This window comes from Stegostoma tigrinum, chromosome 34 (assembly GCF_030684315.1).
Source record: "Stegostoma tigrinum isolate sSteTig4 chromosome 34, sSteTig4.hap1, whole genome shotgun sequence".
Classification (NCBI taxonomy): Eukaryota; Metazoa; Chordata; class Chondrichthyes; order Orectolobiformes; family Stegostomatidae; genus Stegostoma; species Stegostoma tigrinum.
Window position 1 is genome coordinate 3,567,455 of NC_081387.1, and position 23,371 is coordinate 3,590,825.

The 23,371-nt window shown below is 43.7% G+C and overlaps 1 protein-coding gene across 2 annotated transcripts in view; it reads right to left on the reverse strand.

Moving 5' to 3' along the window:
- The window catches only part of LOC125446373 (zinc finger protein 271-like), a 59,567-nt gene that overhangs the window by 22,620 nt on the left and 13,576 nt on the right, over nucleotides 1-23,371 (reverse strand). Inside the window, exons 1-2 of one of the 2 annotated variants that reach the window (XM_048519899.2) lie at nucleotides 9,884-9,918; nucleotides 3,047-4,302 (exon numbers count right to left, since the gene is read on the reverse strand). In XM_048519899.2, the coding sequence (XP_048375856.2) occupies nucleotides 3,047-3,829 (783 nt within the window). In that variant the 5' untranslated portion in view covers nucleotides 3,830-4,302; nucleotides 9,884-9,918. Of the gene's footprint in view, nucleotides 1-1,702; nucleotides 2,878-3,046; nucleotides 4,303-9,883 lie in introns of those variants that run through there. The other variant, XM_048519896.2, reaches the window with a different exon arrangement.

Below are 23,371 nucleotides of genomic sequence, written 5' to 3' on the forward strand. Positions count from 1 at the left end.
TGTCACAGCGTTATTGAGGCCAAAACATTAAATTGTTCTCAAGAGTAAGTAAGATAAGTTCTTAGGCTAAAGGGATCAAAGGGTATCAGTGGAAAATGGGAACATGGTACTCAGTTGGATGATCATCCATGATCATATTGAGGGGCAGAACAGGTTTACGTAAATGCAAAGAGAATGATCCTCTCTACGATTAAAAAGAAAGACAAGACTGTTGTGTCTGTGTGGTGCGGGGGAAGTCAAACAGAGATCAGATCTAATGAGATTCTGAAGTTATGCACCTCAAGGCTGAAGTAGAAAATGAGGTGTTGTGCTTCATTGGAACACTGCAGCAGGCCCAGAACAAAAATAATTGCATAAGAGCAAGATGGTTTATTGAAACGGCAAGCAATTGGGAGGCTAGGGTCATTCTTACAGATGGAGCAGGGTTGTTCAACAAAGTGGTCACCTGGTCTGGGTTTGATCTCTCTAATGTAAAGGAAAGCACATTAGAAGCAGAAAATGCAGTAGACTAAATTGAAGGAAGTACATGAAACAACAACATGATAATCCTGGGTCTATAGCCACTTTACCTTTACCTTATTCGGGATACATCAAACTCTGAATTGAAAAAAGAAAGTTGAAAATGACTCAAGCACTTTCCCAGAACATGAAATGAATCTTGGAAGATTGTGAAGTATCACATCATTATTACATCAAGGTTTGATTGGCTGAGGGAACTCAGGTCTGTAGAGACTCAGCCTCTACTCCCTCACCACACTCAGGATAGTAGTCCTCCCAAACAGGACAGAATAAATATTCCCGATGGTATTAGTCAAACATCTGTCACCTGAACAGGATCTGTCCATGATTCACATCCACAACTGAAGCAGTGTCTAATTCTACCCCATATGAACTCCCAAGAGCTGGCTCACTTTACCAACACATACTCTCAAAGCCACCACAAAAATAACACCAGGACAATGATTATTGTAAAACCCCGACCCAAATCACCTCACACATTGCAACAGTCTCACATTCTGATTCATGACCAGTCCATTAACATAGGAAGCTGGTTTTGATGGGCAAGATCCTAGTTATTAGATCAGGTTGGTTTCAATCTCATAAGAAAGTTCTCTGGAATAAACACTTCAAAGGAATGTGGAACACAGTTAGATCTGGTGGCTCCATACAGCTTGTTACATTGTCACTATTATTTACAGTTCTATAGGGTAGTCAGAGGAGTTCAGTGATCAAAACAAATTGAACTGTACAGACACTCACTAACTGCGTGGTCAGCTGGCTTTTTTTCCACTGCTGCCTCAGCTTTAGAATTTGACTGGGAATAATTTGGAGCTGATGTGTGGTGCTGGATTTACCAATCATTCAGGAATTCTTCCATCTTGAACTGAGGTCATTGTCACTGATCACATTTTCAGGAACTTCATGATGACTGAAGTGTGCTTTCAGACATTCTATAATGTCACTGGGAGTCAGTGACATCAGCTGCTCTAACACCCCAATGTCTCAAAAGTAGTCGACTGTGACGAGATAATCAGTTCCAGGGAGAGTGAAAAGGTCTACTGTAAGATTCATTAACGGGGTGTCACAAGTCATGAACAGCTCTCTATCTTGTTTAGTTTGATGTTTATTACAAAGCAATGCACTGGCTGGTGTGGTCCTTCACCTTATTGCTCATGTTTGGTCAGTACAACACTTCTCTTACCTTTTTCAGACTAGACTTGATTCCTTGATGGGTTGTTTTGAATGTGTTTTAGTATCTCTTTTCTCATGTCTTTGGGGATAACAACGCTACTCCCTTTAATGCAATCTGGGGCGATCACTTCATCTCTGTTTGTCCAACAATCTCTTGCAGTCCCAGTGGTGTCCACAATGGTTTCAGTCCATCCTTTCATCACAGCTTCCTGCAACATTCGATGAATTGCATCTCATTGAGTTGTTTGTTTGTTTTGAAGAAGATGCCTATCTGTCAGAGTCAAGGGCTCTGCTGGGTTAATGTTTTCCAGAGTATGTCATGCTGTTGCTTCTTTTTGAATCTGGAATATTTCACAATCTGCACCAGCATCAACTTTGTTCAGATAGAGTACAGCTCTCAATAGCATGTTAGTAGTATATATCTGCTTCCCTTGGTCGCACTTCACTTCCAATTGATAGCTCAACAAAATAGGTAATATGTTTTGCAAACACTGGAACGAATCAAAGTGGTTTGAGAGAGGTCCTGCAAATTGGCTTGTGATCAGACTCCACCGACAATCTCTCTCACAAACAGGCAGCGGTGAAAGCAAAGTCAATATCCAGACTCTCTTTCTCAATCTGTGTGCCATGTTATTCAGTGTGTGTTAACACTGTGAATACAAACCCAACGGGTTGCCCTCACTGCATGGGGGTTACTCCAAGTCCTGTGTCACTGACATCACACTGCAGGGTGGCTCCATTGTTGACATCATAATCCCTCAGCACTGGTGATGTCATCACTAGGTGTTTGATGGGAGTGAAAGCTGCTTCTTGTTCTGTGTCCCAGTCCCACTGAACACCCTGCACTGAGAGACTGAGTACACCGTTACACACTCTGAGGATAGAATGGCAGGAACCTAGCTGGGTAGACTCTGTGTGGGCTCACTAATGTTCCAGAGGTTCCAACAACTGTATGAATCATTTATTACACAGAGTTTCTCTCCTGTTTGAGTGTTAATAAACCAGACATATGCTGACTATGTGAAGGTCTTGTCACACACCTCATCCTGAAATGTTTTTTCTCCTGTGTGAATCAGCTGGTGCTGCAGGAGATCAGGGGAGTGGGTGTTAGCCTTGACACAAACAACTCACTACATGAATCCCATACTGTCTCAGGAGAAATGTTATAAAAATATTTGTCAAAAATCTCACACTTGAACCATTACTCCCCTGTGTGGACCTTCCAATGAAGCAGCAAGTTCGATGACCTTGAAAATGATTTGTCACAAACCTGGCATATGAATGGTCTCTCCCCTGTATGAATCCTTTGATGGAGCAGGAGAGTGGACGAGCTTGAGAACAATTTCTCACAGACCTCACACCTGAATGGCTTCTCTCCTGTGTGAATGTGCTGGTGAACATGGAGGTGTGACAATGTTGAAAATGATTTGTCACACACCTCACAACTGAATGGTTTCTCTCCTGAGTGGAAGCGTTGGTGTATACGAAGATGTGATGACATCGAGAATGATTTGTCACACACCTTGCAGGTGAATGGTTTCTCTCCTGTGTGAATACGTTTATGATTGCGCAGGGTTGATGAAACTGAGAACGATTTATCACACACCTCGCATATGAATGGTTTCTCCCCAGAGTGAACACGTTGATGTACACGAAGGGTAGAAGACTGCGAGAATGATTTGTTACACGTACCACAGGTAAATGGTTTCTCCCCTGTGTGAATCCGTTGGTGTCTGCGGAGGTGCGCTAAGTCTGAGAATGATTTGTCACACACTTCGCATGTGAATGGTTTCTCCCCTGTGTGAATGCGCTGGTGTACATGAAGGGTTGATGACTGGGAGAATGATTTGTCACACACTTTGCACATGAATGGTTTCTGCCCAGTGTGAATTCTCTGGTGCCTTAGGAGATGGGAAGAATCAGCGAAAGCCTTGTCACAAATTTCACACTGGAAGGGTTTCTCCCCTGTGTGAATCATCTGGTGTGTTGGCAAATGGAAGGAGTGGGCGAAAGCCTTCTCACAAACTTCACACCTGAAGGGTTTCTCCCCCGTATGAATCATCTGGTGTCTCAAAAGGGTTGTTGACGTTACAAAATATTTATCACAAACCTCACATTTGAATGGTTTAACTTCCATGGAACTGGCCTTGTATTAAGTGTTTGTAATAGATGCACTTTATGTGTCAGCAGATCCTATGAGTCTGAAGAGCCCTCATCACACACCTCACACTTGAACAGCCTTTCCACTGTAGGAATGAGTTAGTGGTTCATGAGGCTTAATGTCTGAAGCTCTCACCAAACTTGGAGCCACTTACACTTCTTCCCAGCCCCACCCTGACGATCACCCACAGCTGAAACTTCAGAAAGGTTGGTTCTGATAGCAGGCTCCACACCACTGACCAGTTTCAGATCTGATGATATGTCAAAGCTCCCCCAATCCAATTGGTTTCCAGATGATGGTTTCACTGCCCAATCTTCTCTGTGTTGTGCAATGCTGTGAAGGGGCTGGATGTCTTCCCACAGTTGTGCAATTGTTGCTTGGGTGAAAGCCAGGATCTAGCTGTGGAGTCTATCATCTCTGTATTCTCGGGTGTACAAGGTGCAATCCTTCTGTTAAAAAAAGAAAAGGAAACATGATTTCCTACAACTCCCCAATACGTTCTGAATATTGTGGACAACCCGTAACAGGAGAAGGAAGCTCCACGAACACTTCCATTCACAGCCATGCTGGAGCCCAGCACACGACAGCGAGACACAATGTTAAAGTGTTGTCAGGAAAAATTATCAAGTGAATGGTCAAACTACTCCCTCCTGGAGGATCTGGGAGAACTCCACTATCCCACCCCCAGATCATTCTAATCCACCCCACAGTCAAAGAGTCAGGATTGTATGATGAATGATACATTTATAAGACTATTATGTTTAAACTATCTTTCTAGCTTAAGGGGAAACTGAACACTCTAGAAATGAGCGTTTTGTGAGGAAGATATATAACTCTACTTGGCTACCATGGGGACAGGTTGGAAATTGTGAGCAAGATGCAAAGTTATCACACCCAAAAACAAAGGCAAGAGCAGCTGATATTGCCTCTGAGATTATAGACAGAGAGACGGAGAGAGTCAGAGAGGCCAAGGACTGTAGCCAGTGTGGTCACTGGAGAGGAGAGGGTGTCCTTTCTGTGGGCTGCCAGACAGAACGTGGGAGAGGAGATGGTCTCCAGTTGAAGAGACGCATCCTGTGACAAGCTAAAGATTCCAGAATATTCATCCTGGCAAGTCCAGGGAAGGAATCACTAGAAAGCACCTCAATGTTGGCAGTTGGTTCAGTTGACGGTCACTCAGAGTTACAATTCAGTGAAATCAGGAAACGTCAACTGTTGGAAACTGAAAAGTCTGAGATTCATACCACTTTGAAATAATACCTGTCTCCATAGGGATCATAACAATTCTTTAATCAACACAACTGAAAACACATTATCTGGTCATTAGTACACTGCTGTTTACGGGAGCTTGCTGAGCGCACAACGGCTCTCATATTTTGTGCCATGAAACAATAACTACATTTCAAAAGTACTTTGCTGGCTGTAAAATGCTATGTGACACCCTGGTGCTCATGAAAGCTTCTATATAAAAGACCATAACACGTAGGATCAGAAATAGGTCATTCAGCCAATCGTCTCTGTTCCACCATTCAACAAGATCATGGCTGATGATCCTCAACTCCAGTCTCCCCTCTTTTTCCCCATTATCCTCAATTCCCTTACTGATTGAAAAGCTGTCTATCTGAGCCTTGAGTACACTTGATCCAGCCTCAACAATCATCTCCAGTACAGAATCTCACAGATTCACTCACCTCTGAAAAAAGAAATTCCTCCTCATCTCAGTCTTAAATGAGTGACTTCTTATTCTGAGATGAATGCCTTTTCTAGGCTATCACACAAGGGGAAATAACCTCTTCCCATCTATCCTGTCAAGTCCCCTTACAATCCGATATGCTTCAATAAGGTTACCTCTCATTCTTAACTCCATTGAGTACAAGTCAAACTTCTTCAGCCTCTCCTCAAAAAAACAGCTCCTCCATACCCATATCAACCCAAATGAACTTTCTCTACTGTGCCTCAAATGTCAGTATTGTTAGAATCCTTGCTGTTTTCCTTTATTTGCACCATTTTTGGTTTGAAGGTGTGAACTGTGAGCTGAAGGTGACCTTTGGATGATAGGCAGCAACTTGTTTTCTTAAAGAAAGAGAGAACAAATGAACTGACTTTTGTTTATGAGGCCAGGCTGGAGATTGATTGCAGGTTGATTCTTATTCAAAGAATGCTCTAAGATAGACATTTTGATTTTGGAGAGGCATTATGCTCAAAGTGATGGCAGATGTTGAATATTAACTGGGGCCTCACAGAGAGTTATGGGTGTCAACCAATCTAACAAAGAAAATGTTGGAAAAAACAGAAAGAGAAGCCAAACTCCTCATACCCCACTGACCAATTCCCCACCACTGCCCACCTGCACTCACCTCTCACCATCCCACCTACCTTCCCCAGCCCCTCTTCTCTCTATTTATTATTTCCTTCCCCCTACCCCACCCAAACAAGGTTCCCCACCCAAAGCATCAACTTGCCTACTCCTCTGATGCTGCCTGGCCGGCTGTATTCCTCCAGCTCTACACTGTGTTATATCTAACCAAGGTTTGAACTGGTTCTGAACTGTACTATGGATGCCGTAAATTCTGAATGAAAACAAAGTTGCTGGAAAAGCTCAGCAGGTCTGGCAGCATCTGTGAATGAAAAAACAGAGTTAACATTTTGGGTCTGGTGACCCCTCCTCAGAACTGACAGTGGCTGGGAAAACATCAGTATATATGCAGAAAATAGGGAGATGGGTGGATTAGGGAGTAAACGATAGGATAGAGCCCAAAGAGAGGGAAAGACAGTTGGACAGACAAAGGAGTTGCTAACGATCAGGCTGGGAGGGTGAATAGTTGTTCATGGAGACTGTTAGTGACTAACAGCAGGGCGTCTGTAATGGCAAGCTATATGGTAACAAGGCCTGGCATGTGGGGTAGGGGGCTGGGACATGGGAGAGTTTGGGCCCTAAAATTATTGAACTCAATATTAAGTCCAGAGGGCTGTAGGGTCCCCAAGTGAAAAATGAGGTGTTGTTCCTCCAGCTTGCGTTGGGCTTCACTGGAACACTGCAGCAAGCAGAGACAGAGATGTTGGCCAGGGAGCAGGATGGTGTGTTAAAGTGGCAGGCAATTGGTAGTTCAGAGTCTTTTTTTGCAACAGGAACATAGATGTTCTGTGAAGCAGTGACCAAGTCTATGCTTCATTTTCCCAATGTAGAAGAAACCACGCTGCGAGCAGCAAAAGCAGTAGCCTAGATGCTGGGAAGTGCAGGTGAAGTGTTGCTTCACCTGGAAGGTATGTTTGGGCCCTTGGATACTGGGGAGAGAAGAGGTAAATGGGCAGGTGTTGCACCTTCGCCGGTTACGGGGAAGGTGCCGTGGGGCTGTGGGGAGGTGTTGGGGGTGAAGGAAGTGTGGACCAGGGTGTCCCGGGGGGAACGGTCCCTGCAGAAGGCGGACAAGAGAGGGGTGGGGAATATGTGTCTGGTGGTGGCATCTCGCTGGAGGTGGCAGAAATGGCATCTGATGATCTTCTGGATGTGGATGCTGGTGGGATGGTAGGTGAGAATAAGGGGAACCCTCTCGCTGTTGCAGGAGGGAAGAGAAGGGGTGAGGGTGGAAATGCGGGACATGGGTCAGACCTGATTGAGGGCCCTGTCAACAATGGAGATGGGAAATCCTCGGTTGAGGAAGAAGGTGGACATTTCGGAGGCCCCCTTGTCAAAGTTGGCCTCATCTGAACAAATGCGATGGAGATAGAGGAACTCAGAGAATGGGATGGAGTCTTTACAGGAAGCCAGGTGTGAGGATGTATAGTCCAGATAGCTGTGGGAGTCAGTGGGTTTGTAATGGATATTTCTGGCCAGTCTATCCTCAGAAAAGGAAACAGAAATGTTGAGGAAGGGAAGGGAGGAGTCAGAGATACACCAGGTGAATGTGATGGCAGGATGGAAATTGGAGGCAAAACTGATTAAGTTTTCCAATTCCAGACGTGAGCCTGGAAGCAGCATCAATGATATCATCCATGTATTGGAGAAAGAGTTATGGGTGGGGGCCAGAATAGGACTGGAACAAGAAAAGTTCCACATACCCCATGAAGAGACAGGCAAAACTTGGGCCCACGCAGGTACCCATGGCAGCCCCTCTTACCTTAAGAAAATGACAGGAGTTGAAGGAGATGTTGTTGAGGGCGAGGACAAGCTCGGCCAAGCAGAGGGGGGTGGTGGTGGGCGGGGATGGTTCAGGTCTTTGCTCTGGTTCTGAACTGTGTTTTTTTTTGTCAGGAGGATCGCAGGGCCATGGTATGATTGCTCCCTGGTTATCCACCTATTTTCAACATATTGAAAGTTTGGAGAATAGGATCTCACTTATAAGAAGTAAATGACTATTTCTGAGGGCATACTAGAAATTATTTGCCTGCATGAGTCTCATCCAAAAACCATGTGCCTATGATATTACAATCGTGGAAACAGCTTAAGTGAACAGACCATCTACATCTCACTTCTTTTTCTTCTGATTTATCTTTGTTTCTCTGTGGGTGGGAGCAGAATCAAAGAAGATTGAATTTATATCATAGACATTAATTAGAGTTCCTCGTTATTTAACTTTGCTCAGTTTCAATAAATTGTTAATGTTTTGTTTAAGCTATAAACCTGGTGTCTGGTATTGACTATTCACAAAAACAGACTGATACTGGTTATTCACAGAGTCTGTTTAGAAACCATTGGGGTCAATTTTGAATGTCTTTGCATGTTTAATTTTACTGTGATTTGACAGTCTATCTTTGTGTCATAACAGTATATCTTCCCTTTGATAAGGGGCCCAAAACTGTTCACATTATTTCAGCTGCGGTGTAACTAATGTCGTGTATAGTTTCAGCAAAACCTCCCTGCTTTGATGCTCCATTTGCCTTTGAAATGAAGCCAATATTCCACTTCCATTCCCTATTATCCAATGAACTTGGATGCCAGCTTATTGTGATTCATGCACAAGGGCTCTAAAATCACTCTGTAGCTTGACAAACACAGGAGAGACAGGGTTTCGGCACAAAATGTTGACTTTCCTGCTCCTCCAATACTGTCTGACCTGCTGTGTTTGTCCAGCTCCACAGTTATCGACTCTGGCTTGTAGCATCTGCAGTCCTTATTGTCTCCTCATTCTGGAGCTTTCCACTTTCTTTCTCCCTTTAAATAATTCAGCTCTCGTGTTCTTTAGCCACTTTAGTTTCCTCCAAGAGATGAAATCCATTCCACCCTAACAATTTTTGAGTCATGTATTAAACTCTTTGATTTTATTTATCCAGCACCACTTGCAAGAACCTCATCACTTTTGGACAATTCTAGGGACAGAGGACCCTCGATATTCACTCCCTTGGGCCCTCATGCCAGCTTCTTTGCCTGCACACACATCACACTGTGGGTTTCAATGTGACTCTGTCATTTAACTCAGTGCAGGCTAGCTTCTCCATCCATACCTTTGTATCAACTCTCACTTACTTTTCATTCCAGAGTTGCATCTGGTAGTAAACCCTTAGTAAAAGCAGCTCTGTGCCCCTTTAGTCAGTAACACTTTTGGCCTTGGTCTCACTCTGCTACAATCTAACACTGACTGGGCTCTTTGCTAGCCCAAGGCAAATTTTTCTGATATTTTGTTTTCTAAAGAGATCACTGCGATAGGAAGAACAAAGTATGGTCCATTGTCTAATAACCAGCTCCTGACACACACAGAACTCAACAACAGGAAATCAGTAAGAATCCGCAGACACTCTGCACCTCCAGATAATGACTCCTCACCTCCTCATATTCAGGAATAAGCCATCAACAAAACTCAGGCTGGAAATCAGGAGGGAAATGTTTCCAATAAACACACTCAATATCCAACACACAGCTCCAGTCAAACAGTTCAGCACAAAGCACCGAGTAAACAGCTCTCTCAGCTGGATCTTCTCACACAGCATAAGGGACATTTCCACCCCTGATTACCCACAGGACAGTCAGACTGCCTGAAGATTGGTGTGGATATTATGGGATACAATTTGTATAAAAGCTGCTCCTTCACTCACCATCTCCTCACTTGGTTTTCAGTCCCTATAGGAAGTGAACCAGCTCTGGAAGAGGAAGAGGAGAGAATGGGCAGAGTGGGTGGGCTCTCTGATTGACGTCTCTCACAGTCAATCCAAATATTTCTGCAGCAACATGAGTTTCTGAAGCTTGTGAAACTGACCAGTGAAATAGAGGTGACTTTGAGCAGCAGATCAGGTGGAGATTTAAACTTGTCACTGTCCCATCTGAATAAAACCTCCCTTATTGCAGCTGCTCTCAGTTCCCCTGGTAAATGTTTGACAGAGATTTCTAGTGTGGGAATAGCATTCTTCATCCTCAGAGACTTTCAAACTGACATCAGCGAGGGATGAGTATCCTCAGATGTGTTTGACAGCCGATCAGAAGAGGAAGAGGGAAAGCATCCAAAGCAGTAGATCACAACAGGGAGGGACGCAGACGTGATAAATTGTGAATTGATTGACTCTGTGCTTGGGTGGCTCAGTGGTTAGCACTGCAGCCTCACAGCGCCAGGGACCTGGGTTCGATCCCAGCCTTGGGTGACTATCTGTGTAGAGTTTGCACATTCTCCCCGTGTCTGTGTGGGTTTCCTCCCACAGTCCAAAGATATGCAGGCTAGGTGGACCGGCCGTGCTAAATTGCCCGGCGTTCAGGGGTGTGTGGGTTATAAGGGAACGGGGCCTGGGTGGGATGCTTCAAGGGGCGGTGTGGACTTGTTGGGCCGAAGGGCCTGTTTCCACACTGTAGGTAATATAATCTAATCTGATTAATTGGGGCAGAGACATGATTACAATAAATTAAATATAAGGTGGTGCTGAGACAAACCGAACAGCTGGATTTACATGACAGATATAAGAGTCACATTCTGAGGGTCTAACCAAAGTAACAAGTAATCCAAAACTGTACAAACTAATTAATGTAGAAAGATCATAACAAGTCATCAAGATGATGGTGTCAAAAATAGGACGGTCAGGAATATTTTACAAACACAGAACAGTATGCTGGGGTTACATGTAGCAGGTCATGAACCCAAGATCACAGTTGAGGCCATCCTCATGGGTACAGAACTTGGCTATCAGTTTCAGCTCAGTGATTCTGCATTGCTATGTATCTCAAAGGATGCCTACCTGAAGATCATAGGCTGACTGTCCTTGAAGGCTGAAAAGTTCCCTGACTGGGAGGGAACATTCCTGACTGGACAGTGTTGTGTGGTGTTCATTCATCCATTGTCATACAGTCTGCATAGTCTCGCCAATATACCATGCATTGGGGCATCCTTGCTAGTGAGACAACCAACAAACCAGAATAGTCAGCAGACAGATCCTTATTGCAGCAACCAAAGAAGAAAGACTCAAATTGGACCGCTCTGGAAGGCTGCTGCCCTAGGCTCGACATGTACGCTCAAGCCATCAGGAGATACGAATAATGCACTTCACCAGCTGTGTTCACAAGATTGCACAAAACATCACCCAAGTACAATGCAATACCATCCATGCTCTCAAGACCAATCACAACATTGTTGTCAAACCAGCAGACAAAGGAGAAGCCATCATCATACAGAATAGAATGGACTACTGCCAAGAAGAATACTGACAACAGAACAACCAGGAACACTACAGACAAATACCAGTCAATCCGACCAAAGAACACACCCATCAACTCACCAGACTGATCAAGACCTTTGATCCAGACCTTCAGAGTATCCTATGCACTCTCATCCCACATATTTCTTGCATAGGAGACTTCTACTATCTTCCAAAGATACACAAAGCCAACATACCTGGACATCCCATTGTATAAGGCAACAGGACCCTATGTGAGAACCTCTCTGGCTATGTCAAGGGCATCTTGAAACCCATTGTACAAGAAACCCCAGCTTTGGTCTCGACACTGTGACTTCTTACAGAAACTTATCACCCACGGACCATTGCTCGTCACAGTGGTCATTTCAGAACTCTACACCAACATCCCCAACAACAATGGCAATGCTGCAACAGCCTCAGTACTCAACATCAATACATCAGTACTCAACATCAATACAAATGTGTACCCCAATACCCCATCATTTCCATGTACAAGTTTGATCATGACTTCTTTGCTGCACAAGACCTCCAACCAATGCTATACACCAGATATATTGACAGCATTTTCTTCTTCTGGACTCAAGGTGAGGAATCACTGAAAAGACTACACAATGATATCAACAAGTTTCATCCCACCATCAAACTTACAATGGACTACTCTTCAAAATCAGTCTCGTTCTTGGATACATTCATGTCCATCAAGGACGGACACCTCAGTACCTCACTCTACTGTAAGCTCATTGATAGTCTCATGATCAAAAACAAAGTTGCCGGAAAAACGCTCCGCAGGTCTGGCAGCATCTATGAAGGAAAAATCAGAGTTAATGTTTCGGGTCCGGTGATCCTTCCACAGAACTGATAATCTCATGATGCTGCACTTTGCTAGCTTCCATCCTAACCATGTTAAAGAAGCCCAACGGACAAGCCTTGTTTATACACAGGATCTTCTCAGACAAGGAGGAACACAACAGACACCTAAAGATGCTAAAAGATGCCCCCATAAGAACAGTATACGATGCTCAACGCATTGATCACTAGTTCCGACATGGTACAGCTAAAATCCTCAATGGCCTCCTCAGAAAACAGACATAAGACACGACCGATAGAGTACCCTTCGTCATCCAGTACTTTCCCAGAGTGGAGGAACCATGCCATATTCTGTGCAGCCTTTAACATGTCATCAATGATGACGAATATCTCACCAAGATCATCCCTACAGCCTCATTTCTCACCTTCAAACAACACACCAACCTTAAACAGACCATCGCTCACACTATCCAGCCTTCAGGACAACATCAACTTCAAAATGACACAACCCTGCCATGGCAAACACTGTAAGACCTGCCAGATGATTGACACAGATTCTATTATCACATGTGGGAACAACACCCACCCACAAATGGTGGATATTCATGTGACTTGGCCAGTGCTGCAGGCAAGGATGCCCTGAGACATTGGTGAGACCATGCAGATGCTATGACAATGGATGAATGGACACCATGCAACAATTACCAGACAAGAATGTTCCCTCAGGGACACTTCAGTGGTCAAGGACATTCAGTCTCTGATCTGCGGGTAAGTAACCTCCAAGGCAACCTTTGAGATATACAACAGTGCAGAATCACTGAGCAGAAATTGATAGCCAAGTTCCATACCCATGAAGACAGTCTCAACCATGATCTCGCTATATGTGATCCCGCCGCAGTTCTGTATTTGTATAATCTTCCTTACTGTCCTGATTTGACACCATCACCCTGATAACTTGTTATGATCTCTCTACTTTAATTAGTTGTTTAGTTTTGGATCACTTGTTACTTTGGTTAGACCCTCAGCATGCAACTCTAATACCTGTCATGTTATTCCAGTCATGTGGCTTGTCTCCGGCACCACCTTATTTTTGATGTTTTGTAATTATCTCTCTCTCAATTAATCAGATTACAGATCATCTCTTGATTTATTAACTGTTGACAGTTTACTTACATTATTTGATACTTTTGATCACCTGCAGAGTTATTATTCAGCCTATTCACACTCCACTCATGCTATTTGAATGATCTTTTGATCTCTCTGCCTAAAAATTCTGTGCCTGTGTGTTTTTCTTCACTCTACCTGATGAAGGAGTAGCAGTCAGAAAGCTTGTGATTTCAAATAAACCTGTAGGAATATAACCTGATGTCATGTGATTTCAAACAATTCCAATAACTTTAGAGAGTAGAGGGAGGTTGGAAATGTGGCAATAGGTTGGAAAGACAAATGGCTAAAATATTAGTGATAATGGGAACTGCAGATGCTGTTGAATCCAAGATAACAAAGTGAGGAGCTGGATGAACACAGCAGGCCAAGCAGCATCTCAGGAGCACAAAAGCTGACATTTCGGGCCTAGACCCTTCATCAGAGAGGGGGATGGGGAGAGGGAACTGGAATAAATAGGGAGAGAGGGGGAGGCAGACCGAAGATGGAGAGAAAACAAGACAGGTAGAGAGGAGAGTATAGATGAGGAGGTAGGGAGGGGATAGGTCAGTCCAGGGAAGACAGACAGGTCAAGGAGGCAGGGTGAGGTGGTAGGTAGGAAATGGAGGTGTGGCTAGTTCTTCCCCTCCCCCCACTGCATCCCAAAACCAGCCCAGCCTGTCTCCGCTTCCCTAACCTGTTCTTCCTCTCACCCATTCCTTCCTCCCACCTCAAGCCGCACCTCCATTTCCTACCTACCACCTCATCCCGCCTCCTTGACCTGTCCATCTTCCCTGGACTGACCTATCCCCTCCCTACCTCCTCACCTATACTCTCCTCTCTACCTATCTTCTTTTCTCTCAATCTTCGGTCCGCCTCCCCCTCTCTCCCTATTTATTCCAGTTCCCTCTCCCCATCCCCCTCTCTGATGAAGGGTCTAGGCCCGAAACATCAGCTTTTGTGCTCCTGATATGCTGCTTGGCCTGCTGTGTTCATCCAGCTTCACACTTTGTTATCTTGGCTGAAATATTAGTTTCTTTGAGGCGTGTTAACAGCAGAATTACTTGTTAAAGGGACAATATCAGAGAAAGAGAACCACGAGTAATATAGACAAATATAGGGGCCAGGAAGGGATGTTGGGTAGTCGGCTGTCTTGTGAGAATGGGGTCGAGGACCAGAAGGTGGGTCTCATAGAGAAAATGAGGTCAGAGTGGGCCTGAGGAGAGACAGGAGGGAAACCAGAGAAAGACATGAGTTTTAATATAGGCTGGGGATGGAGCAGTGCATTACTGGAAGTTTGTCCAGGTTGGCTAGTGGAAAAGAGAAGTGGCAGAGGCAGTTGAAGGTATTGTTTCAATCTGATTGCTCTGAGCAGGCAGCTCAATAACCAGAAAGCAATGATTTAATGTCATTAATGTCAAGATCAGCGGGGAGTTAAGAAGTAGTTTTTTACCCAGAGGGTCAAGTAGATCTGGAATTCCTACTGCCTGAAAGGGTGATCGAGGCAGAAACCTCTCATTACATTTTTTAAAAAACTCTGATAAGATCTGGAAGGGGTAAAATGTCCAATTTTAAAATGGGGATGAAATAACTTCTCCACATTTGACACTGTCACATCAACTACTCTCAGAGAAGGTCCAGCATGAGTCAGATATGGAGTTGGATCAACCTGGGTCACTCACATCCAGAACAGGATGAAGACTCTCCTGCCTTAGTCGCTTATAAACTCCTTTATCACTGACCTGGACATTATCATATGGAGGGCGTGGGAACAGGACTTTTGGTAAATAGGGAGGCCTCCCAAGACATCTAGTGTTGGGAGAAGGTACTGCAGTTCCTCTTGCTGCGTATTTGAAGAAAATCCAGACACGGTGGTAGTATCAGAGATAGCAGGAACTGCAGATGCTGGAGAATCTGACATAACAAGGTGTAGAGCTGGATGAACACAGCAGGCCAAGCAGCATCAGAAGAGCAGCAAGGCTCTCCTCTGTTGCTGCTCAGTCTGCTGTGTTCATCCAGCTCTACACCTTGTAATTAATATTGCAAAGTATCCATTGTATGTGGGGGACGCCTGTTTTTCCAGAAGTTTCCTTGTTAATTCCCACTCAGTTTCAGTAATTTCTCTACCCCAAATTAATGGTGCCCTCCTTAACGTTGCTGTCTCACTGGGCCATATTCCTGTCATCCTTATCCTGGCGTCACAGACAAGGCCAACTCTGATCACTAACCCTAACCATCATCCCACTTTCACATTCCAGCTCTGTCTGCCTCTGTAGTCCTACTTGGAAAAAATAACTATTCCCCAATTCTCTGACAACCTCACTTAAAAAAAGTTCAGTCTTTGCCCCTCCACTCACCAGAAAGTTTTTACAATGACTTATTTACTCTACCCCACCCTCACCTCCATGTGTAATCCCCAATCAGTCTATTCCCCTGTCTAGTGTGGTTTATTTTACAATATCTTCATTTCTTCTGATTAAAACCTGCATCATTCTGTGCTTATGTTTCAATTACAAACCACCTCATTAAAACCAAAATAAGACAAAAGATTATTTATCAAGCTTGATTACTAGTATAGGTGATAGTATGGTTGATGTAGTTTATATATGTCTCAGCAAGGTCTTTGAGAAGATCCTACAGTGGAAAGTGATAAAGTTGATTATAGCTCATGTGATCTAGGATGACTTGACAAGTTGGATCCAAAATTGGCTTAATGGCAGAAGTCAGAGGGTGGTGGTGGAAGGCTATTTCTGTGACTATAGCTGGTGAGCAGTGGTATGCCAAAGGGATCAGTACTGGGTCTTTTATTGTTTGTGATATTCATAAATGACATAGGTGAGACTGTTGGGGGGCAGCAGTGATAAGTAAGCTTGAGGACGACACATAGATTGGCCGGGTTTTTGACAGTGAGGAGAAATGTTTTAGGTTACGGGAGAATATAGCTGATCTCTCCTTCCAGTCAGATCTTTAACAGATGGAATTTACCCTGATAAGTGTGAAGTAATGAACTTTGGAAGAAATAACTTGGGAGTACTCAACAAATGGCAGGACACTAGGAAGCTCAGAGGAACAGAGAGATTGTAGGGTACAGATTCTGGAAGTTGGCCAGACAGGCTAATAAGTAGTTAAGAAAGCTTACAGGCCATTTATCTTTATCAGTTGAGGCATAGATTATAAGAGCAGGAAGGTTCTTTTGGAGTTCTACAGAACTTTGGTTAGGCCACAGCTATAGTACTGTACTGGTCACCACATGATAGGAAGGATATGATTGCACTGTAGGGGGTGCAGAGGAAATTCACCAGGATGTCACCAAGGATGGAGCACATAAGTTAGGAAGAGAGGCTGGATAAGTATGAGTTATTTTCTAGTGGAAGCAAGACCTGATTGGGTATATAGGATTATCAGCGGCATGGATGGAGTGAATAGGAAGTAGCCATTCCCCACAATGACAAGGGAGCACACATTCAAGTTGAAGGGCAGGATGTTTAGAAAGGGCTTGACAAAACCTTCTTTATAATGTAGAGACAGTGGTACTTGGATTAGTACTTGAAGTATCATAAAATTCAAGGCTATGGTCCAACTGCTGGAAAGTGGGACTGGTGTAGATTTAGTGTATATTTGATGGCACAGACTTGATTAAGGGCCTCTTCTGTACTGTATGATTCTCTGATTCTATGTTTCATTCTGGGGTCTGACTTTTCATTATATCACAGGTGCCATGATTCGAATCTAAGTGTATATTTTCATTCAATGATATTTACAAAGTTGGCAGTTGGTAAAACATCCATCAGATTACTGTGTGAGGAATAGCTGGATTTTAAAATTAGCAGTTGCAGGTTTCCAATGATTTATGTTAATCAAACTATGTGTGATTTAGGCATTAGACATCAGACCCCAATGCAGTCAAGCATGACAAACAGAACTGTACTATGTACTGCAGAAATGATAGCTATCCTCTTCAGTTCCAAAGAGAATTGGATTATTTTCTGGGAAGGAAGAACGTGTTAGGTCATGACAACATGAGGGTGGCGGACAACCGGAAACTCGTAGATGTAGTACATCTGGATTTCCAGAAAGCATTCAATAAAGTGCTGCACAAAAGGCTACTGCATAAGATAAAGATACTTGGTGTTATGGGTAATGTATTAGCATGGATTGAAGATTGGTTAACTAAGAATGCAAGGTATGGGATAAGTGGTTGCTTTTCAGGTTGGCGATCTGTGGTTAGTGGTATGCCTTAGGAATCAGTGTTGGGACCGCAATTGCTTACAATTTACATAGATGATTTAGAGTTGGGACCAAGTGTAGTGTGTGAAAGTTTGCAGACAACACTAAAATGAGTGGTAAAGCAAAGTGTGCAGAGGACATTGAACGTCTGCAGAGAGATATAGATAGGTGAAGTGAGTGTGCTGGCGTCTGGCAGATGGAATACAATGTTTTTAACTGTGAGTTCATGCATTTTGGTAGGAATGATACCAAAATGGACTATCATTTAAATGGTGAAAAATTGCAGCATGCTGCTGTGCAAAGGATCTTGGGTGGGTGAAATGAATCACAAAAAGTTGGCTTACAGGTTCAGCAAGTAATCAAGAAGGCACATAGAATTCATTGCTAGAGGGATGGCATTTACAAATAGGGAGGATATGCTGCAGGTGAGGCCACAGCTGGAGTACTGTGTACAGTTTTGGTCTCCTTACTAGAGAAAGGATGTCCTGGCACACCAGGAGGTGCAGATCAGGCACACTTGGTGAATTCTAGAATTGAGAAAGTCGCCTTATGAGGAGAGATTGAGTAGACTGAGGCTATATTCATTGGAATTTAGAAGAATGGGGTTGGTTTATAGAAATATATATGATGTAGGTAGTAGATAGAAGATGGGAAGTTGTTTCCACTGGCAAGTGAAACTAGAACTAGGGGGCATAGCCTCAAAATTAGGGGGAGCAGATTTAGGACTGAATTGAGGAGAAACTTCTTCACCCAAAGGGCTGTGGATCTATGAACTTCCCTGCTTGATGAAGCAGTTGAGGCTACCTCATTGAAAGCTTTCAAAGCAAATATAGATAGATTTTTGAACAGGAAGGCAATTAAGGGTTAGGGTGGGCGGGGCTGAGTCAAGGAAAAAGGTTGATTGTATTTAATGGCAGAGAAAGCTCAATGGGCCAATTTCTCATGTTCTTATGTCAAGGGGAGAACAAAACTGAGTGGTACAAGGAATTTATTCTTTCGAGGGCCAAGATCCTGGATTTTACACAAATGGCTTAATGGCCTCTTTTTATACTGAAGCAGGAGCAGGGAGATGAAGGTTGTGAGACGATGAAGATGATGACATGAAGCGAGAAGGAAACCATAGTGAGCAGGTTTCAGAGCCAAAGAACTGGGCGAAAAGAAGGGTTCTGCGATCCGGGACTTGCCATCAGAGGCCTCGGTTTACAGGAGCGCTCCCCAAATGCCAGCACCGCCCACGTGACAGACGCCGCCCGCGACCGCACGCTCTCAGATTTGAATTCCCACTCAGGGCGCCAACTGCCGCAGCGTGTGCCAGAACTACAACTCCCGTCAAGTAACACGCTCCTTTGATTCCACACAGTATTCCTATAATGCGCAGGCGCGGTCCCCACGTGCAGCATGGGTAATGTAGTTCGGAGCGGGATTGTGCAGGGTTTGGGTGAATTGAGCTGAGTGTCTGTGGTAGTTTTAAACGACCTTAGTGAAGGGGGAGCTTCCTGGGTTTGGGGCTGTAATTCAGTTAATGTTTGAGGAACTGGCCTGTCCCTCTCTCCATCAAACACAGGAAGGCACTTCCAGAGAAAATCTCTCCAACAATTTCTCACCAAATGTGAGTTTTTACTGCAATATCCAAGATATTTCTGGAGATGTTGGGTTTTCACAAGATTTAGGGACAGAGCTGATAAATGTTGACATCTATTCTTCTATTAGAGAAATTAATGTCTCACTATAAAATATTTTAACACTAATTACAAGAACATTCTGTGAGAAAGGAGTTGAAATTTTGGATTATTTTATGAAACCCGCTCTAATGGTCAGTGTGATGTGGAAGTTGTGGACACAGCTTTTGTAGAGAAAATGTCAGTGTCCAACGTCTATTGTTGTCCCATCAGATAAATTACATCCCCATGTTAGTGGCTCATTAAAAACCAACAATCTGTTGATGATGTTTTCTGGTCAATATGTCCTTTTGACTATCTTGGTAATTTCAGCAGCAAGGTGAGGGGCTCGAGCTGCAGGCTCGGAGCTGAATCCCTGGTTGGTTTGGTCTCCAGGTACAGAGCATGGCAGGGAGGAGTGCACCACAATCCTGGATTTTACATCTCGGACTTGTGGAGGTTATTCACACTCTAACACAGCTCATTGGAGAACTATTGTTGTGTATTATTCAGGGTCTGGTATTTTCAATGTGGGTAATTATTTTTGTTTGATGATTTTAGGTCAATTTCTCAGAATCCAGTAACTTTATCATAGTTGGAGTTCCTGAAATGGTGAGTCTGAAATGTTTTGAAATCTAAGTGTAAATTTAATGATGTTTGATGCTCTGGCAGCATTTCAAGAAGACAGCTCATCCCCAACTCCTCAATGGTAACCAGAGATGGGCAATAAGTGCTGCTTCAGCAAGTGACACCCACATCTCATGAGCAAATAAAATACACTCAATTCATCTGAAGCAGAGATCCGTGTCGAATCATACACATCACTCAAGTAAATCACAGACCCACATGTTCTTTTTAATGTCAAAAATGTATATATTCATAAAATACTTCTTTATATACACACAGTCACTAATGCAGTACAGTTCTGTATAACCTTACACATGGGGAATGAACAAACATTCCAACAAACCCAAAGATATATTTTACTTACGTAGGATACTATTTACTTATATTTGAGGTACTGGGAGGGCTCAAAAACTGAATGGGCCTTAGATGGTGGTCTTTTCCTGCTGTGCCTTGGTGGCTGCTGCCCCAAGCTTTAATGCATTCCTCAGCATGTAGTCCTGGACACTGGAACGTGCAAAACTCTGTCGAGATCAACTCTTTGCACTGGTAAACCAACGAGTTTTGGGCAGACCAAAGAGCATCAGGTCACCATCAATGTTTCACTCAATGTGCATCCCAGGAAACAGACCTTAGAGCACAGAGTCATGAGTCACAGAGCTACTCAGGATGAACCACAACAAAAACCGTGTACATGGTCCGTTTCTGACCTTCAGATGACGTGGACGATGGCTCGGGTGACTGCACCGATGCAGGTTTGGGGAATGGGCCAGACCTGTGCCATGTACAATGCCACTGATGACCAGGTGTTACCTGCAATGGAGAGGCAGCGGCACTTCCCAAAGCCCAATTTCTGCCTCCCCTTAGTGATACAATCCTCTCACTCTTTTTCACATGCCCTGTCCCCTCTGAACCACCTTCCCTCTGTCCTGATGGTGACGGGAAATGACTGGTCCAGCCTCTCTGGCTTGCTATCATCTAAAACCTCCGCGATAGTGGACAGGAATGACTGGGAGCCCACGCTGTCTATGGGCTTTGTGTCATACAGTCTGGCATTAGAGGATTCGCAAATCCTCAGGATGTCAGACTGAGATGACGTTACCAAGCCATCTTCTTCCTTCAGGCTGGTGAGCACAGAACTCTCCTTGTGCTCTTGTTACTTCTTCCAGAAACTGCACATCTCATCCTGCTCCATAATATGGACCCTGGACTGGAAAATTATCTTGGAGAGCTCAAAGGCAAAGACCGAGGCTTACTGGTTCTTCACCTCCTGGAGATCCTCCTTGACACAGACACCCATCATCTACAGCAGGATTTGGATGGTTTTCCCTGTCTCTCATTCTCACCCTCTGAAAATCTTTGAGAATAAAGAACCTCTTGATGTTTCCTTTGACTGTTTCCCTCTAGTCCACTGAAGAATCAAGAGGGGCTTCATGGTTCTCCAACCTGTGTAATCTCTTTTGAGATTCTCAATGTATTCTGGGGTCAGCAGGTTCACATTCAGCTTCCATGTTCCCGTGCTAGCCTGTTGATCATCCTGTAAGTGACAGTCAGTCAGATGGAGGCAACATTCAAAAACATGCTGTATAATTTTTTAAACTCCCTACCATCTCCTTTTCCCTGACTGTCTCACAAACGTTTCCCCTGCCCCTTCAGAATGATTGTTTCCTCTAGGCTGATTTCCTGAACTGATACACTTTGGTCAAGCCAGTGATTTCTTTTGACCCTCCAATACTCCATCTCATGCAAAAAAACATGTTCAAACTGATGTGACGTGAGCTGCACCACATCCCTAGAATCCCTGATTATATAATCAGATCGTTCTGACCAAGTAACCAATCTATACACTGATAGATGAACCACTCAGTGCAGTGAAAAGATGTCCAATGTCAAAGTGAGTTTGGGAATGAAGTGTGGTCACTATTTATTACAAAACCAATCAATGACACAGAACACTTTGGGAAATAAAACTGTCAAATTCTTATTGCTTTTTTTTGGGAAATATAATTTGAATAATCGAGGGCATTCATTTCTGCAGTTTGCACAAGACATTCTGAAATATTGTGAAGATGTTTAAAAGGTTTCCATCACATTTATCTCAGTGCATAAAAGCTTTTGTAACTAGATATTTATCTATGAATTAACTTGTTCAATATAATTTTATTCAACAGTTTTTTCATAGAATCCCTAAAGTGTGGAAACAGGCCATTCAGTCCAACAAGTCCACACCGACCCTCCGAAAAGCACCCCACCCAGACCCATCCCCTACCTTGTCCCTCTAATGCTGCATTTCCCATGGTTGACACACCTAACTTATACATTCCTGGAACCAATGGGTAATTTAGCATGGCCAGTCCTCCTAATTTGCACATCTTTGGACTGTGGAGGAAGTTGGAGCGCATGCAAACTCCATACAGGCAGTTGCCTGAGGGTGGAAACAAACCCGGCCCCCTGGTGCTATGAGGCATCAGTGCTAACTACTGAGCCACTGCGCTGCTCTCTGAAGTAGAATTTGCTTTTAAATTAGTTTAGATCTTTTTTTTGGTTCCAGGCATGTCACAAATGCAATCACTGGTTTCTCTTTCCACCATCCTTGCCTGAACAAGGCAAAAGCAGTTCACTTACACCCATGTCAACAAAATGTGAGGCTGGACGAACACAGCAGGCCAAGCAGCATCCCGGGAGCACATCCCAGGATGCTGCTTGGCCTGCTGTGTTCGTCCAGCCTCACATTTTGTTGTCTTGGATTCTCCAGCATCTGCAGTTCCCATTGTCACTTACACCCATGTTTTTGGATTGTAGTCAGATCATGCATATTTGGAAAGCTTTGTGGATCCATTAATCCACTAATAGTGCATTTCTCATCCTGATTTGGCTGTACTAATACCTGGGTACTAAAACCATTAGAAGAGTCCCAACTGGATAGGTTACATGGCTGTTCCTAAAATGGACACAAGTCCAGTTCTTTTATGCTGCGTTAACTCGGAATTCTACAGTTGAATGTTTGAAGATTTCCTGTTCACTCCCACTTAACAGATGCTACGTGAGGTATTTACAGAAATACAAAGACAGGCAGGAATTTCAAATGTTTGCAATAACGTCAGGAGTTGTTTTCATGACAGTTTATGGGTCCTCATGTAGGAGTGGAACAGAAATGGATCTGCAGGAATCTTGATCAAATTCCTATCACGCACAGTCAAATTAGAAGAGCTGAGTGGTGTGCATTTTAAGGGAGGAGTAGAGATTATGGGGTGATGATGGAGGTTTGGAAATAGTCCTCTATTCTATCCATGTTGTCAAATTATTTTAATTGGTTAGGTTCCAGGGAAGCAAAGATCAGGTTTACTAGTTGTGCAGGGACAGAGAGTTAAGATTAAAAGAAGCATGTGTTGGGATTTGAACGCTGCTCTAAATGCCAGAGTAAGGAAATTCTCATTTGAGGATAACC